Below are 19,232 nucleotides of genomic sequence, written 5' to 3'. Positions count from 1 at the left end.
CTGCAGACACAGGAAGGACAGAATTCCTAAGATGGGAGCTCTCCTTGCTTATGTCCTACTTCCTCCACTGTTCTAGCTCCTTTTGGGGGGAATTCAAGGCCCTCCCGGTGTGGCCCTAAGTTAGCTTCATCATCCATGTTTGCTCCAGCATTCTGTAGCTACACTGAACTACTCACCCCTCCCTCTGAGCCAGCAGTTTCACACCTGTGACTCTGCACCAGCTGGACCTCTACTGCCACCCATCTCTACATTTGCAAATCCTGTGTAGCTTTCGAGATCCAACCAAAGTTCCATCCTTTCCGTGAAGCTTTCCGCTATCCTCCCAAGGGAGGTCATTGCTCCCTCCTCTTGGTGTTCCGAGCTTTCATTTATTTCTCTCCTAGGAATCAGCACATTCTGCAAAGTGCTGAGGGCACCTGTTTATACACTCTACCTGCTCCTCCTAGACTGGGGCATCGAGAGGACAAAGCCCATAAAAAAGAACCAAGTCCATTTCTCTTTACAAAATGTGATTTATGCTTATTAATTATGTAATAATCAAATAATAAAGGATGGAAAAGGAAAAAGAACATAATCTGGCTGAAAAAGTTGACCTTTCACACCACTGAAACTATGCATTGAAAAGAATAAGAAAACTGCTTTGAATGTGGCATTATTTATGCAAATATCATACAGGTTCCTTAAAGTAGTTCAAAGAAATGGAAATCAAGACTTCACTTTAGCAAAGGCTGCTGGACGCAAACTTCAGTAAATTTATCAAAAATTCCTTTCAGATTAAACAGTTGACAACAACCTACTTTCTAACTGGTGTTGTTGTAAATGTTTTAAAGCAAAATGTGTTTGTAATTTGTGGGCTGACCAGGAAAGTAATATTGTCACTTTAAAAGGAAGACGGAAAAACTCTGGAAAAAGAGGAAAACCAGAAAATTAATCACCCACAGATCTATCACACAAATATAAGTACTATTGATGCTTTGGGGCATTTATTTCCAATACTTTCTATTTTTCTATGCCTAGTGTTTATATATAAATAAACTAGATCTATAGTTATAATATTTGTCATATACGTGTGTATATACACATATATACTAGTACAAGTCTTCCTCTTGTACCATTTTTCATCTCTTTTTTACAACTGATGTTATGATTATATTTCTGCTACTTCACTTCACTCAGTTAAAGGGCTTAATAACAAACAATCCAGTTTATATACCGTAATTTACTTTATCATTACCTGATGGAGGAAAATTTAGGTTTCCTTATTTTAGAGTTACAGATGATGCTGAGTCAGACATCTTTAGGGTTGAAGATGCCTCCATATTTGGGTTTGTTTCTTTAGAACTGTTTCCTAGAAATGCATTTTCTCGATTCAAACGGGTATAAATATTTTTAGGCTCCTGACATATTAACACCCATGTCTAATGTATCTTTGATCCTCAGTTAGTGTTTAACCCTGTGCCCCTAAGCACTCAGTGAGTGTTTGATGACAGGACGGAAATGTGACCTCATCCTCCTAGTCCTCCAGCAGGGACGCCTTAATTCGGTTCCTGGCAGCCAAGGCAGGCTCGTGCCACCCTCCAAGGCGACATGACCTCTACCCCATCCGTGTGGAAGAAGAGAGCAGCTGAGGAAGCCCAGAAGTTTTGGCTCTGTAGGAAGGAGGGGGCTGGGGAGTTCATGCACACACAGATCAGTTCTTATGGGAAGGGACCAGCTAAGAATAGCCCTGGGTCGACACACACCCCTCTCCTCCTGCTCACGGGGGAAACCATTTCCTCACAAGAAACCAGAACAAGTCTGAGTTGCAGGCTGAAACATATAGCTCAGAAAAGCTATTCTTGGATATCCTGAGTCCTTGTGGTCGTGGGGGACCCTGAGTTGTGCAACACTCAGCATGACAGCACAAATATACTTAAAAATTTTCCTTCTCACCCCCGGATTCCATTTCCCCATCAGCCAGGGCCGCCTATAAAGAGCAGGGGAGATGGCTTCGCACTTCAGAAGGGCGCAGGCAGCAACAAGTGCCCAGCACCGCCTCAGCTCTGCTGACACTCGGGCCCACACTCCATCCGCTCAGCATCATGAAGGTCCCCGTGGCTGCCCTTGCCGTCCTCCTCTGCACCATGGCCCTCTGCAGCCAGGTCTTCTCTGTACCATGTGAGTCTTTGTTGTTGCTGCGGGTGTCCCCACGCTGGCCATGGTCAGACCACATCAATCTTTTCTTGCGGCCTTGAGAGCCCCCAAGAGAAGATACAGAACTTCTTAAAGGGTTACCAAAGATCTTGGCATTTCTCTACAAGACTTTTATTTTCATCTTTATAAAAGGGGTCTTGGCTATCCTAGTCCCCAGATCTGAGAGCCAGGCTGGGGTAGGGGAGTTGCAGTCCCATTTTACAGATGGCAAAATAGGGACCTAAATGAATGAATTTGCAACAGGTAGAACCCAAGTCTGGTTACCTCCCAGTGGGTTATTCTTCTTCTAACTCACCCTAGGTCCCCCCAAAAGCTCTGTTTCTTGGACGCCTTACGTCCAAGGCTTCTCTTTTGCTTGGGTATGAATTCTCGAACCAGACAAAATTTCCTGAAGGGAGATGAGATAAGAGAACAGTCTGTTTGGATATCTGAATCACACAGAGAAAGAGAGTCCAAAACAAAGAGTCAAGGAGCAAGAAGGACATAGATGGCAACAAGGACACAGACAGGGGTATTTCCACACGAAAATGCCCAGCGCCCTCCAGTGACCTTGACTCCCAGCCCATGGCCCGAGCAAGGCTGTCTTCCTCCGCGTCTTCCTCCCCCTCTCAGGGGTCAGACTGAAGAGCTTGCCTTTTCTCCTGAACTATGACTCAGGCTCGTTCTGTTCCTTCCTCTACAGTCGGTGCCGACACCCCAACTGCCTGCTGCTTCTCCTACGTCTCCCGGCAGATTCCGCGCAAATTCATAGCCGACTATTATGAGACCAGCAGCCAGTGCTCCAAGCCAGCCATCATGTAAGTGCCAGTCTTCCTGTCCATCCCTGGGGAGACAGGGAGGTGTGGAGCTGGGGGCAGTGCCCAAGGGCACAGGCAGGCCAGGGGCTCCATCCTGGAGAGACCCAGCCCCCTGGGGCCTACCAAGCATGCAGGACCCGGGTCTGACATGTGACCCGACCTGGCCAGGAGCTGGCAGAGCCAGGGAGGGCTGGGCCCAGCCCAGAGGGAAGAAAGGGGAAGAAGGAAGTGGCTGCAAGGTCCTCTGAGGGACTCCCTGAGTCAGTGAGCGCAGCCCTCTGGCCTCAGATAGACAGAGGATCCCTGGGAAAGTGGGTGGGCCCTGAGCTGCCAGGTCCGAGAGTGGGACGGAGGGGCCCCAGTGGGCCCAGGAGTGCCCTGCTGGCTTCCTCAGTGTGTAATCCTTCCACTCCTCTCCACAGCTTCCAAACCAAAAGAAGCCGGCAGGTCTGTGCCGACCCCAGTGAGGCCTGGGTCCAGGAGTACGTGACCGACCTGGAGCTGAGCGCCTGAGTGGCCAGTGACCTCGGCAGGCTGCCTGGAGCGCAGGGCTGGGCCTTAGAAACAGCCTCGTAACCTCCACTGCTACCTCTCCCGTGGCTGCCTGCTGCCAACAACCACACTCTGGGACTCTTCCTATCTTACATTTCCACTTATTTATACTATTTAATTGTTGTAATTTATTTTCAATGTCACACTGTATTTGGAGCTGGCTCCAAGAGATCCTAAGACCCCTCCTTCACTGCCCTTCTCTTCCCCCTTCACTTGCACTGTGATTGGTGACAATTGAGTGACTGTCATCAGTTTGTTCTAGGCAGAGGTGGCACCAAAGCCACCAGGCTGACAAATGTGTATTCGATGTTTCTGTCCGGGGCTGCGTTCAGCCCGGAGAAATAATAAAGATGGTCTTTTAAAAAGGAAACTGGCATTGAGTTTGGTTTTGTTTATCTGGCAAATCAGAATCACTGGCTGACAGGAATAAAAGGCAAAGAACAGGAAGATGGGAAGTGGAGGGAAATTAGGAGAAACGGAAAGGGCTGCCCCAGAGACACTGCTTTACGCTGGACACCCATTTCCGGATCACTGAAATTATGCATATTCTATCAATCAAATCACAATGTACGTGTTCTAGGAAAAGTGGCTACTCCAGTGGATACTATTAGGAAGAGAATTTGTAGTACATATTTACGATTAAATCGAGCTTTCTTAATTGCTAACATATTTGAGACTTACTCTAGGCTGAGTGCTTTTTATGCAGTGTCCATCTGATCTTCACAATGAAATAGTACAGCTTAAGTACTATTAACATCCTTATTTGACAGAAGAGTAAACTGGGGCTGGGTCTCAGAGAGGTTAAGCAACTTGGCCAAGATCACAGAGCAAGTAAATGGTACAATTGAGTTCCAAAACTAGACTTTGATGTAACTACAGACTTTACTCTTAACCACTAGCCAAGGTGTTTCCCGAACCCCAGTCCACCTGTACCCCTATCACAAGCAATGATGGTTTAAGCCACTCACATCAGAATCTTTAGGTGTGGACCCAGGAATTGATATTCCTACCAAGTTTACCAGCTGTTCCACATGCATGTTATCCTACATGCGGAGCAGGATTCTGTTTAGAAGTTCACCGTGAAAGCTGAGTTATTGAGCAGATGAATTTCCTGAGTGTTAGTGATAACCACAAGAAATGTACACTGAGCTAAAGTCCTTTTTACAGCAGGAAGAGAAATTCAAAAGACTCATGTGAAAACCAAACATGTATTCATCTTCATGAGCCATGATTATTTCGTTTTGTGTAAAATAATCTAATTTTTCTATCCAAAATTAGTTGAGAATTGTAGTGATCAAATTCTTTAGAGTATAATTAAATACTACTGGTAAGCAAACATTAAAACCTAGATACCATTTGCCCCGATTCCATTTCTAGGAATCTATTTTGTAGCAACACTACCAAAGGACAGGACTATATAGGCACAAGGATCTTCTTGGCAGCACGATTTGTAAACAGGAAACAACCATCGGTAAAGGATTAAATGAGCAGCAGATCGAGACGCCCATCAGTGGGATATTCCACAGTCAGTAAAAAGGATAACACACGTCTATATCCATGGAAAGTGCCCACACATTATGTGCAAAAGGTATATGTGTTTACATTAGTATATGCATATATACTCTCCGTGCATGCTACAGGACTATATGTATAGAATGATATTATTTTTGTTTGTATTTTTAAAAGCCAGATGTGTATATGTATTTACAAAGGCAAATATATGGAAAGATACATATCAAATAGCTAACTGTGGTTTCTTAGAGGAAATGGGAGTATTATCATTATTATTCTTAGGAATGGGGACTTTTTCTTTTCTGTACTTCCTTTTTATCTGATTTATTTTTCAGTGAGCAGGTATTGCTTACCTCTCCAGTCTCATCTTAACTACCCTTTGATGGGCGATATTCCATCCATTGGAACCACTTCCTGGTTGGGATTCCTAGTTGACACAGAAGACAGAGCTCAGCTTGGCCAGTCATAAGAGACATGATGCCATATGGCTTCTATCTAATGAGGGCAATGCAATGAACGAGTCCTTTCGCCCGAGGCATTCATATCACACACACACACACACACACAAAGCTCCTTGCAGGCAACATTTTACAATCCCCTTCCATTATGAGGGGCCCCAGCCCCAACCCCCCACACCCATAAGAAGTGTGAAGGCGCTATCCAGAGAATGGGAGGAACAGCCTTCGTTCCTAAAGAAGCCAAGCTGTCACTGTTTCTCTATTGGCTTCCAGCATCTCAAGACAAACAAAATCTGCTCGTTCTCACTGAACTCTTTCTAAAGGTTTGGCAATCCAAAGCCAAAGGAGAAGCTCAACCATGCCCAACATTTTCTAAAGACAAGTATTGTGAGCAGGTAGAGCAAACAGAACAAAGACCCCTTGAGGGAAAAGGGAGAAGGAGAATTGCATTGTCAACCAGGGTATAGGGCATTCAGAGTCTGAGATGTGGCTGAGATCTTTTGTCAGCCCCTCTGGCTGACCTCCCTGGGGAATGTCCTCCCTTGACTCATCTGAGATGTGCACAGGGGAGAAGTCCTTTTCTGGGCACTGCCTACCTTCTGCCCATGTGAGCCAGGAGCCTGGGGTTTCCTTAGGTGTTGAGCAATCAAAGAGCCGTTTTGGGCTGGGCTTGTGGTTTCCTTGGCAAAGTAACGCCCTTCTAATGATGGTAGGTTTCTGATCTCTTTGCTTCACAGCAATTCCATGGGCTAGATAACCAGAAGCAGAGAGCTTGTCCATCACATATTTTGCATTTTAACTGGGGTTGGGAATGTGTGCTTCCTAGCACGGGCCTCCATACTGCAGTCACCCCTTCACCCCACCTCCTAGCCCTCTGCTGAGAGACCTCTGCCCCCATCTTGGCCCCTGCACAGGTGGGGCAACGTGGGGAAGTGATAAATATTTGATGCTTGGCCCTAAGCCACGTCCTCCCTGCACCTTCTGGAGGGAGCTGATGGCCCACTTTAAGGCAGGAAGGTAACTCTTTCATAGGACAAGGTAGGGAGGGTGTTAGGGCTGAAGTTGGACCCAGACTTCTCTCCTGTTAGGTCTCTCACCTCCCTGCCTCTGCTTGCACTAACTTCAGCATGGAGTAGAAAGTTCTGCAATCACAGCCCTTAGAGACTCCAGATTACTGGCTCGCAGTGGGCAGCTTGGAAAGGCCTTTCTTAGCAAAGCTGAATTTTTTTCCTTTTCCAATTTTCAGATGAGCCCATTTCAAAGTAGCTTGAACTCCTTCTTAAAGGACCCTATTGATGGATGCAAGAAGTAGCTATTATAGTCCAAGATTCAGAACCTCTCCTGTCAAACTCCTTAACGTTGCAGCCTTACTATTTGGCACAGGGTCTTAGCACCAAGATCCGACAGACGTTCAAACAACAGCGGCAACACCATGTAAGAGCAGTTCTCAAAAGGTGGTGCCCAGACGACAACACGAGCATCACCTAGGAATGGGTTAGAAATGCAGATTGTAAGCCCCTCTCCCCTTGTAGAGGGTGTGCCCAGCCATCTGTGTCTTAACCAGCCTCTGGGTAATTCCGATGCAACGCAGACCCAAGTTTAAAAAGCACTTCCATTTACCAAGGTCCTCACCAAATTCCCTCCTACCTTTTCAGTTCAGCCAATCCCACACTTCAGTCAGGGGCTACTTTGAACAGACCCCATACCTCTGCACAGATACAAGTCACTGTATCTCTCAGGATGCTGGTAGTTTCAAGGAGGAAAACAAACCAACCCAACATACAGAGGCTTGAATAAATGAACCTGCAGTTCCAAGACTGAAGGGGACAGGGGTTGCCGTGCCTCCAGGCAAAGCTGGATGTGCAGGTCCTGTTTTCGGATCTCCCTTCCAGGTGGGAGTCCCAGGATGGCTGCTGGCACCTTCCGGTGTTACATGAACCCTTATTGATTTTCTGCAGGGAAGACAGAGAGCCTGTGTCCCCAGTGAAAAGTCACCAGGTTCTTTCAGATTTGACTGACCTTAGGTCAGAAACCCAATTCCTAACCAATCCTTATGGTTATGGGGATGGGTTTCACTGATTTGCTGAAGCTAATCAAGGCACGCACCTGGATCTGTGGGTTGGATAAATTTCACGTAAACTTCAAGTCTGAGAATTATGGGGAAGAGAGACTTCCCAAAGGAAGCTCAGGTTCCTGGTATGAGGAGGGATGGAGACTAGATGCTAGTCGGGAAACACATGTGTTCACTATAATGTGCTTGTCTTTTTCCAATGGATTTTTTTCCTGATATATGAAGGGCACTGATACTTGGTATGTGATGAATATTTCTTCTCCTTTGCTCTCTAGATTAGAAACTGTTAGTCTTCCACCCTCCTGAATCACTTTATTTTTAAGAAGATGCTGACACGTGTGTTTCCTGTTGCTCTCTAAATGACTATGGCCCAAATCTGAGGCTAAAGAGACATTAGGCTCTTTGTGGTACTGAAGTAGCCAGTAGAAAATAGTGCTACATGTCCACTCCAGGACATACTAAGTGGGGTAGAATTGGCCCTGCCATGGCACCACCCCACCCTGCTTCATAGAAGCACACGACCCAGGACAGGGGAAATGAAGCACTCTCAGATAGTGAGTCAACATTACTGAGATTGCCCATGTTGAGAAAGAGAGGGGAGTCCTTTAATATTGGATGGACAGAGTGGTGGGTGACAGGAGATCCCTCATACTCACTGCTTCTATTCCCCTTCTTTCCTGGGAACACCACCCACAAAAAATATTATATGGGCTTGACCACATCCCCAGACACTGGGTGGGTCCTGATTAAAATAAGCCAATTTGCCTCTTGGGTTTCTTAAAACTTATCATTACAACATAAGCATTTCCCATGTTATTGCATTGTTTGTAAAGCCTCCTGAATAGCTAATCAAGTGAAGATACCATGATTTTCTTCACCATTCCCATATTGTAGGTAATTTAAATTGAGTCCAATTTTAAATTGCTATCAATATGCTAGGACCAAATGTTCTTTTGCATAAACCTTTTTTCCATATTTGAATTACTTACATAGGAAATAGATTCCTGGACATGGATTATCTTGGTCGAAAGCATTTTAAGTTTCCTTGTGCACATTAGCACCCATATCTAACACATCCTTATGTCCTTTGTTTTGTGCTTATTGAGGCTGTTGATGAATCTCTCTTGAACGAGTGGGTGTCTGAAAGGCTGGCTGTTCCCACATCACTTCTGAAGCCCAGGCTTTGCTAATACAGCTTTGTCCACCTGGGTATGGTTTCAGTTGGCCTGTGCCACTCAGGACTCATGGCATCATTACGTGTGTCGCATCTATGCCATTAGAACAGCCGTGGAATAACATAGAAGTTTCTGCTCTGCTGGGGGAAACTATGACTACAGAGTTCTAGTGAGGAGGAACTGGCTAAGTGTGGTTCCAGGGTGACACCAACATCTCACCTCCTCTTGCTGTGGAAACCACTTCCCCATAAACAGCCCCAGTCAAGTGAGCACTTGAACCCTTCTTGCAATACCCTAAGCCCTGTGGTTACCCAAGACCCCTCTTGTATGTACAAGTCAACAAGACTCAACTGTGCTTCAAAACTTCCTGTCACGTCACTCCCAGTTTCCATGTCGCCAAGGTCCAGTGCTTACCTGTTATGAGTAGGGGACATGGTGTGGACCCCAAAAGGAGTTTGGTAACAGCGAGTCTTGCTCTGGCCCACACTCTTGGGCCCCCACGGTCCTCCTCACCGTGGCCTTCTGTTCCCGGGCCTCCTCTCACAATCTTCTCCTGCTCCCATTTTCTGTTGTTCCCCCACTTTCTGGTTCAAGTCAGACCACATCACCAAAGTCCTATGGACAGAGATACTCAAGCGAAGTAGAGAACTTCCCAAGGGGTTTTCAAAATGCCCTGTGCTATCTGTTCAGAAGGCTTTTCCTTCCAAAGTTTTATCTTTCTATTCTATACAACTGGAAGGCAGAGTGGGGGGCGTGTCCTATCTTGGGAATGGGAAAATTGAGTGGGTTTTCAACAAGAGGCAGAATCCAGCTTCAACTGCTTCAATTCCCAGTAATCAGCTGAGTAATAAACTCAACTCAGTGCCACCTAATAGGTGACTTACAGAGATAGTCTCTCGCTGGAAAAAAATCTCTTCTTGGACAAGACGAAGTTCACCAAATAGAACTAGAATAAGAGGCCAACTGTTGATTTAGCTGCATGCCATGTAGAGAGAGAGATAGAGACCATATGTAAGATTAGAGCAAAGTAAGAGACAGAGGCGATCCCAGATGGTGAGGTGGGAAGACCCTGAACTCACCTCCTCCCACGCACGGAATCCACAGCTACTTACGGAACATTTTCCTCTGAAACAGACCTGACAACCAGCCGAGCAGCCACTTCACATCGGCAAAGGAGAAAAGAGCGACATGGAGGTGGATAGGAGAAGCTGAGATGGGGTCTCCCCATAAACCTCACCCCTGGCTCAGCAACCCACAATTGGGAGGCAACTCACAAACCGGGAGCTTCTCCCTGAGGAATGAAGGCTTCATGCCACCACGTCAGGCACCCACCCCAGCTTTTAAGACCTGCGCATGAGAGAGGAGCCCCCAAAATGTCTGGCTTTCAAAACCAAGGGCTCACCTCCAGGAGACCCAAAGGGTTGTAGCAAACTGAGAAACACCTCTTACAGGCTCAGCACAGACTTACTCGCCCCAGGGCCCAGCGCAGAAGCAGCCCTTTGAAAAGTGCCCAGGCTTTATCACGTCAAAGAGATTCCTTTGCTGATCTTAAATCGCTGGCCCCAGGGGCCGGGCCTGAAGAGAGGCTCTCCAGGACAGAGGCCCTGGAGGCCCATTTTCCCCTCTCCCTTACTAAAGCAGGCAGGCACTTTTTTTTTTTTTTTCACTCTAGATGTTTTCTTTCTTTCTTTCTTTTCTCTTCAGGTGCCATCTTTACCCTCCAGCCCGGAGGTGCCATCTTTGTGCTCTCGCTCTGCCTTGCTAAAGCCCGCAAGCACCATCTCTTTTTTTTTTTCTTTTTTTTCCTTGGAGGGTGCCATCTTGACACTTCCTCTGCCACACTCCACAGCACCAGTATCTCCCAGAGGGGAGCTTTGACACGCATCTGTTGCCCCGGTTTTTTACCTTGGGTGTCCTGGGTTTTGTGGCTACCACCCAGGGCACAACCTTTGATCACCTGGCTCTGGTGGCCAGGGGGTGTGCGTTCCTGGGTCCCATGAGAGTATAACAATTGGGAAGTCAGTTCTTGGCCTGCTACCACCCCCAGGGCGCTGCACAGACAGCAGACTGAAACACCCCAGTCTCTCTGAGAAAGAGCCTATTTGCTTGTCCTGGTGCTTCAGCCTGAGGGGCAGGCTTCAGGGCCGGCGCACATCCAGAGTCTACAGAGGTGACCTCAGGGAACAGAGCCCCGCAGGCCACCTTTGCGCTCTCCCTCTGACTCCATACAGCTCGCCAGTATCTCCCAGAAAGGAGCTTATGCACTCATCTGGAGCCCCAACTTTTGCAGGGGACTGTTACCCAGGGGACATCTCTAGATCGCCTGGTCTGGTGGCCAACGGGACTTACACTTGAGGTCCTACAGGACTGTATATATATTTGCACACTTTAAAAACTGCTGCCTGAGGGTCTGGCTTCCAATCAGCCTGAATCTAGGTGCTGACTAAGATGTCCCCTCTTTGGGGCACTGACAGGTCCCTGCACACCCTCAACAACTGGGAGCCACTAAAATTAAAATAGGCTGCTTGGACAATCACAAAGCTTCAAGAGACAACCAAGAGCTAAGGCAGGGCTGAACAACAAGTTTCATCTCCTCTATGAGGCCATTCGCCCAAGACTGGGAGAGGTGGCTGTTTTATCCAACACATAGAAGTAAACAGAGGGTCAAACAAAATGAAAAAACAAAGGAATATGTTCCAGAGGAAAGAACAACAAAACCTCAGGAAAAAAAATAAGAGATAAAAGAAAAAAATTGGTGAAACAAGAAATCCCCAACTTTTTTCCAACTCTCCTCATCCCTAAATCCTTACTAGCTAACCACACTATCGCCGTCTTTCTTCTGCCTTTATCATTGGGCAGAAGGAGCTGGCTCACTTGTTCCAATGAAAAATGGCTCAGGCTCAGGCTGCCCCTTCCCTCAGAGTGGGCCCAAGCTCTTGAGGTTCTGCCGCTTTCTCAAGTCCCCCGGCAGATCTCTAGCAAAATGGTAGATGGCTGTTATGAGACCAGCAGCCAGGGCCAGGTAAGGGCTGGTCCTCTTGCCCATCTCTGGGGAGAGGCAAAACATGCAGGGGTGGAGCCAGCAAGACTTGGAGTGAGAAGAAGCCTCCAAAGGCGTCAGCAAGTGGAGGAGGGCCATCCTAGGAAACCCAGAGCTTTGAGGTCTCATCTGGCAGCAGGACTCAGGGAAAGGCCATGGAAGTGTTTCCTACTCTGACCCAGGGCCTGGGAGCCAGGGAGGAGCTGCCCCAGGCAGAGGGAATTGAGGAGGACATGATAATAGGAGGAGGCTGCCTGAGGAGACTCCCTAAGTCACTGAGGAAAGGTCTAGGGATCTGAGGCTGGGGAAATGGTCCTGAGAAAGTGGGGAGACCCTGCACTTCCCCAGGAGAGAGGGCTGGGGGAGAAATGTTTATAATTCTATTCCTCTGCTGACTCCCTGCTGATTCCTCAATTTTTATAACTCTATTCCTCTTCACAGCTTCCAAACCAAAGAGGCAGCAGATCTGTGCCAACTCCACCAACTCCTGGTGTCAAGTACGTCATTGACCTTGGAGATGAAGCCCTGGGTGACCTGGAAGCAACAAGAAACCGGTCACATCTGTGGGCAAATTAGGGAGCAGGGACCTGAGCCCAAGGAATGTCCCTTCAACTCCCAAAACTACCTCTACTGTGGGCTGGCTGCCAAGCAACCAGGCTCTGGGACTCTTCTTACTGTAAATTTTAACTTATTTAGACTATTTAATTTTTGCAGTGTATTTCCACCTGTTCTTGACTGCTTGCTGGGAGAGACGTCACAGCCCTCTCTCCACCGCCCCTCCTCAGCCCCTCCAATCACACAGTGGTTGGCACATACTCAGTGTGTCGGTGAGTGGTTATGTTTAGCTTTTTCTAGAGGAAATTGTACCAAAACCATCAACCAACAAATATTTATAGAATGTTATTTACCATTTCTGTGTTCAGCTGTGTGAAATAATGGAATTGTTTTTAAAAGTAAACCTGTCAAAATTTTGGTGATTCTGTTGCTTTTGTTTTGTGACAAAGTCAAGAACTCTGGTTGGAAAAGTGATGGGGGACACAGAGGAGGAAAATCTGCCAAGGGGAAGTCAGCAGGAAGGAAATGAGAACGATAATTCTATCTACATATTCCTGAAAGTTAAAAAGAAAACATTATTTTACAAAACAATGATTATTTTATAAAATATTATGCACCTAGTGTATAATGTATATGTACTAGGTTAATTCATTCTTAAAATATATTCATGCATTTAACTTTATTTTTCTCATAAATCAAGCTTTCTTGAGAATTATGCATTGCCCTTTACATCCTAACAATTTCACCAAGGGCTAAGCATTATTAATAGTCCCATTTGATAGAAGAAGAAATGTTGGCTCAGAGAGTTAAAACAACTTGCCTGTGGTCATTCAGCTAATAAATAATATAAATAAGATGCAAACCTGTGCCAGTGTTACTCAGAGCATCCCCAAACCACCTGAGATGGTTGTTTAAAATGTTCACAATAGGGGCTGGCCAGGTGGCTCAGTGGTTAAGTTTGCATGTTCCGCTTCAGCAGCCCGGGGTTTGCCAGTTTGGATCCCAGGTGCGGACATGGCACTGCTTATCAAGCCATGCTGTGGCAGGCATTCCACATACAAAGTAGAGGAAGATGGGCACAGATGTTAGCTCAGGGCCAATCTTCCTCAGCAAAAAAAGAGGAGGATTGACAGCAGATATTAGCTCAGGGCTAATCTTCCTCAAAAAAAATAAAATAAAATAAATTGTTCACACTAGAATTTCTTGGGTTTGGATCTAAGGATCTGGATTTTTACCAGATTTTTTACCGTGATTTACAAGCATACAGAAGACCAAAAACCACTGAATTAGCCAGTAAGTATTTACCACTCTTAATAAGGTACATATGGTAATAGACAGGTAACCCGGACATTATTTTCCTAGAATTTATGCTCCACAAATTCAGCAGCTAACATTAAAGAAGAAAAAGATAATCAGCCAATGTATGCAAAAAGACTTCTATTGTAGAGGCCAAATTATTTGTTAGACCAATTATCTAGATCAGGTTTAGCAAACTACAGTCCTCAGAACAGATCCAGCATGATGCCTGTTTTTATAAATAAAGTTTTATTGGAACAAGCTACACCCATTTTATCACACATTGTCTGTGGCTGCTTCCCCACTCCTATGGCAGAGTTGAATGGCTGCAACTGAGACTGCATGCCTGCGAAGCCAAAAACTATCTGACCCTTTACAGGTAAAATTTGCTGACTTCTGGCCTAGATTATGCTTTTAAGTATGAGAAAGTTAGACTGAGCCAGGATCTCTGCTGCAGAATTCAAAAGGGAGAAATTCAACATACTTATGAGAAATGCAAATATATGTTAACTTTTTTTTATTGCATATGTTAACTTTCTGTAAGCCCTACTTCATTTTGTTTTCAACTCTCTACTTTTTCATATCAAAAAGTGGAATATTGGTAGTCAGGATTTTTGAAGAATAATGATACAGTTTCTAGCAAATTTTAAAATGCACACGCTCTTTGATCTAGCTATCTTATTTCTAGGAATCTATTTCGAAAAAAACGCTATCTAAACACACAAAAGTATAGGCACGCAGATGTTCTTTGCAGCCCTGCTTGTAAAAGTGACAAGAGAAAACGAATTCATCAAAAGAGGAGTAGTTTAAAACATCGTAGTATAGCCACATAATAAATCTGAAACCACTGAAAAGGATGAAGAAGCCATAGATGTACTGAGATGAAAAGGTATTGATATTAATGTAAAACTGTATATAGAATATACATTCCATATATGTATCTATAACTATACCAATATCTGTACTATCATATATGTGTTTTAGAACTACATATAATAATAGTATTTGCTTGGGTTAAAGCTATATATATTTACATAAACATTAGAAGGACATTTGAGGTGATACATTTCAACCTGTTAAATGTGGTTTCCTCTGGCAAATATGACTTTTATCCATTTCCATTCTTTATAAAATGGCCTCTTTCATTGGTTAACCCCTTGTTTCAGAGTGAGTGGCAGGGAAGTTGGTGCTCCCTAAATAGCCCATGTGTTTCCCTGCACTGCAGCTGGGTTGGGCTCATATGACTAATTTTGGTCAGCAGACTGTATAAAGAAATGATGTGTGTCACTCCACGGCCAAGACAGTTAAAGGCAGGATGGCTTTTCCATCTCCTTTCTCATCCAGCATCTATAGCTACAAGACGGACGTGCCTAGATTCCTGAGTCACCACTTGGAGGAGAGCTGCTCTGGGATCAGTAGTACACAAAGCATAGTTTGTGGCCAGGCAGCATCAACATCACCTGAGAGCTCACTAGAAAAACAGAATATTGAGTCATATTCCAGACAAGCAGAATCAGAGTCTCCAGGCTGGGACCCAGGAATCTCTGCTTAGACAAGCCCTCCAGATGATCCTGATGCACACAAAATTTTGAGAACCAACGATCCAACCTACATCAGATTTTGTGCCAGTATTTTGTTAATCCTTTGGGGGTTTGTTTGTTACCTGGGTACAGCCTAGCCTATCCTGACTCTTACAGAGTATAAAACATAAAATACTGAAATTTTCTCCCACCATTGGCTTCACCTCAGCATCATCTTGGGCTGATCCCAAAACTTACTGGTCACATTCAGTCATTAAAATTCCTTCAGTTGAAAACTCCAATCTCAAATTTGATCTCATCTCCTCTTCTCCCACCCTCCAAACCCCGCACCAGTGCAAAAGAGGCTCAGAGGAGTTGGAGAGCAATGAGGCTTTAGTTTGGTTCTGGAGACCATCCCCTCCTCTCTTTTCGAGGCCTAACTCCTCTGATAAGGCGTGGAGGGGGTGGTCTGTGTGCAGTGATATGGAGTAAAGAGAAAACTTCTCTTAACTGCCCATAGATGTAGTCCCTGTCTCCTTCTGCTTGTTATCTCTGCTTCTCTTTTTAGTATTGACAGGCCACTAATGTTCTCTGGGGTGGCACATGCAGCTCTTTGCATGGAGGGGGTCCTGTGGCTCCCTTTTCTGCTTAGTTCCCTGATGGTTGATGTCCCACTCTCAACCAACGCCTTTCTCCTCTGCCCTCAGCTGGCACCACTGGCAGCACACCTGGGCCTTTGCTACCCTGAGCACATTAAGAAAAGGCCCCGCCTTGGAGCACACCCAGCCCTGTGCCAGGTGCAAGACCTTACAGGTGAAGTGCAGACTGGACTTTAGCACCTTTTGCCCACACAGCCAGGGACCTGTCAGACCTGAGACCATCCCAGCAGCCCCTGCTGTTGGAATCCCTTCAAGCAGCGGATCTCCTAATGGTAGGATGAGCATTTTGAGAGTCCAGGCAGACACTGTCCGTAGTTATGCTGGCACAACTGGCATAAACTGGGTCTCCCCCAAACAAGATGGGACAGAGGATTCCAAAACCCATGTGGAGTGTCACTGAAGAAGGCTGAAGCCCAGCTACCTTCCACAGGGTTGCTTGACCAATGGAAGACTCACTTTGTATGGTGGGAGAGCAGTGGCCCCAACACTCTTTGTCTCCGCCCTGCCTCTTGTTTTCTTCTCCCCTGCTCAGTTGGCTCAAGCAAATCCACACGTTCATTCTATGTCTATGGCAAGAGGAAGGAGAATGGCAAGCCTAATGGGTTCCACCTCTATGGAGGAAAGGTCATTACGTCTTGTCCTCTTGAAGCCCAATGAAGGGGTCTTGAGGGGGTAACTTGTAAAAACTGGAAGTGCCTACAAGCAAAGTGACTCACTTTACAGTTGGATGTCCTGCCATGAAGCTTTCAAATGGAAGGGAGATCAGAAATTCAGAAAGAAACGTGGCTTGAGAACCACTGGATCAAGCTTTGCCTGAAGCTAATGGTACTTCTTGAACTTTCAGTTATGTGAGCTAACAAGTTCCTTTTATTGTTTAAGCTAGATTGAGTCAGGTTTTCTGATATTATAATGCAAACACTAACTGATACAGACCACAGTGCTGCAAGCAGCAGACCCTGAATAGTGGAGCTGGCTGAGGGCAGGAGCTGAGGTCAAAGTCAGTGAGGACACCTCCAGCTAGCACAGCAGCTGGCTACCCCCACGGCCTGTGACATATTCTTACCAAGGCCATCTGCCTACCAAGGTTGCATCAAAAATGGAATTCAAGATGTCAGAGACTGGTTACTTCTCGCATGAGTCAGTAAGGCCCATTAAGAAAGAGAGTAGCTCACTTGGAAACTGGCTCCTCTGATAGCAGAGAAGGAAAAAAAAAAATAGTTTGCTCTAGATTCTGCTATAAGCGCAAATGGGAAGACGGGACACTAGAAGAAAAAACAAAAGTGAGGTCCATCAACTGCCTGATCCACCCCCTTCTCAGACCCCTCCTTTAAGTTTTTATTTTGTGGACAAAATTGACAATCACGTTCTTGTGAAGGCGCAGCTGGGACGCAGAGGCAGGGAGCTATAGTGACCTCCACGAGTGCGGCACTGTTCCAGCAGCAGAGAGCAATGTGGAGATAGAAGTCCGCGAAATGAAGGAGCCGGTGTGGCAGTGAAAAGGATGACCAGAGCTCCCGGCGCTGTGCTGCAAGAGAGGCGTTCCGAAACCCAGTTCTAGAAGCGACGCTGGCTGACAGCTCTTCTGCTTCTAACTAACCATTCAATGGAATTGACCAAAAACAGATTGAGAAGCCTTGAAAAATTGGAAGGGAGCTATCTATCCTCTAAATCTCCAAGACTGGCCCAAAACAGCCTATGACAGCGCCTGGACTGTGGTTCTCACACTGGCTGAGCAATAACATCATCTCAGGAGTTTTAAAATTATGGATGCCCAGGCCCCACCTAAGTCCAATGAAGTTCGTAACTTTGGAGTGAAGTCCTGGTGATGGAGTTTTTAAAGCTCCCTCAAGTGATTCTAATGTGAAGCCAAGGTTGAAAAGCTCTGCTCTGCACTTAAGCCATTCCTTAGGCATCAATCTCCAACAAGAAACAGACTCCATAAGAGGTATTCACCCCGAGTAGGTTAGCAGATATTTCATACTTCCTACTCTTCCCCCAGTATTCCTTTCAACCTGTGATTCTGATCAGTTGGGAAAATAAAATCAATAGAGTCATCACAAGGAAAATGCTGGTTCACCTTTTATGTAAGTGACTTCCATATTTTGAAACGCAGTGCTGGGTAAAACCATTCAATGTGCATTTGTTGTTAGATATATATAATACGGTTTCCACCAACAGAGCGAATCACACTGATGGATCCATATATTGAGTGTGAGGAGAACTGAAGAGGAAGGAGGAGGGATGGTGAAGAGGATATCATAGAAAATATTCATTACATCACATAAGTCAACAATGGAAACAGATTACAAACCTTAAATAAGATACATAAACTAAAAATGAAGTTAAGGAGGGCCTCAGAGAGAGGCTAGCAGTGGGGGTGTGACCCCTAGAAGAGGTGCCTTCCAGAGTTCCAGGGTTCTTGCCCTGGCTCGGGTGCTTGCTCCCCAATCTGTCCATAGATGTAACAGCTTCCTTATAGCTCCCAAGCCACTCAGGCACTCAGCTCCAGTCGGTGACATATCCTGGACCCAGGACTCACTGGGGTCAGCACACACCTGCCAGCCTCTTTTGGTATGGAAGCTGTGGAAAGGAGTGGAAGGATGACACACTGAGGAATCCAGAAGGGGAATCCTGGGCCCACCGTGACCCCTCCATCCTTCTCTGCCCCAGACATGCTCATAAAATTTCCCTGTAACTTTAGAGTTCACAGACCTTCCCTGTGTCTCATAGGGAGTCCCCTCAGAAAGCCAACTTCCTGCTGTCACTCCTCCCCTCTCTTCCTTCAGCCCAGGGGCAATTCCTCCAGGAATCTCTGCAGGACCCAGACCAGGTCAGAAAACACAGCAGGGACCTCCCCTGGTGTCCTGCACTCCGATGGGTATCAGAGGGCTGAGTCCTCCGGGCGGGTGCCTCCCTCTACACCTCCCAGTCTCCTTCCCAAAGATGGACAGGAAGACTGGCCCTGACACGACATTGGGCTTGGAGCCCTGGCTGCTGGTCTCAAATCGTCATCCACAAATTTGCATGGAATCTGCCGGGAGATATAGGAGAAGCAGCAGGTGGTCGGGGTGTCAGCACCAACTGTGAGACAGGACAGAAACGTCCTAAGTCATTGTTCAGAAGAAAAGGCAAGCCAGCTGCTCCTCGAGGGTCAGGCAGAACTGGAAGGAGACGGCACTGTTCAGGGGTGGGGATGTGGGGGCCAAGGTATCCCTGAGGAAGTTGGCATTTCTTCTTTTCCTTGACATTTTTATTTCTGTGTTTCTCTTTCTTTCAGTGTTTCTCATTCTCTTTGTTTTGGTTTGGGGTCTCCATGTCTCACTCAGAGAATTTAGTTTTCTGAACAAACTCCTTCTTGCTCTGTCTCTCACTGGGGAGTTCCTTCTGGAATTCATGAGGAGAGC

The 19,232-nt window shown here is 46.1% G+C and overlaps 1 protein-coding gene across 1 annotated transcript; it reads left to right on the top strand.

The window, feature by feature from the left end:
* The first annotated feature begins 1,969 nt into the window (after positions 1–1,969).
* LOC124247356 (C-C motif chemokine 3-like) lies at positions 1,970–3,900 on the top strand. The gene is made up of 3 exons (XM_046676542.1): positions 1,970–2,157; positions 2,876–2,990; positions 3,413–3,900. Exons 1-3 carry the CDS (start codon positions 2,082–2,084, stop codon positions 3,501–3,503), a joined length of 282 nt encoding a protein of 93 aa, XP_046532498.1. The 5' UTR covers positions 1,970–2,081; the 3' UTR covers positions 3,504–3,900.
* The last annotated feature ends 15,332 nt before the right edge of the window (positions 3,901–19,232 follow it).

Source organism: Equus quagga, chromosome 11 (assembly GCF_021613505.1).
Source record: "Equus quagga isolate Etosha38 chromosome 11, UCLA_HA_Equagga_1.0, whole genome shotgun sequence".
NCBI classification, from domain to species: Eukaryota; Metazoa; Chordata; class Mammalia; order Perissodactyla; family Equidae; genus Equus; species Equus quagga.
Note: the sequence above shows the minus strand (reverse complement) of the source record. Positions and strands in the feature narration are given on the sequence as shown.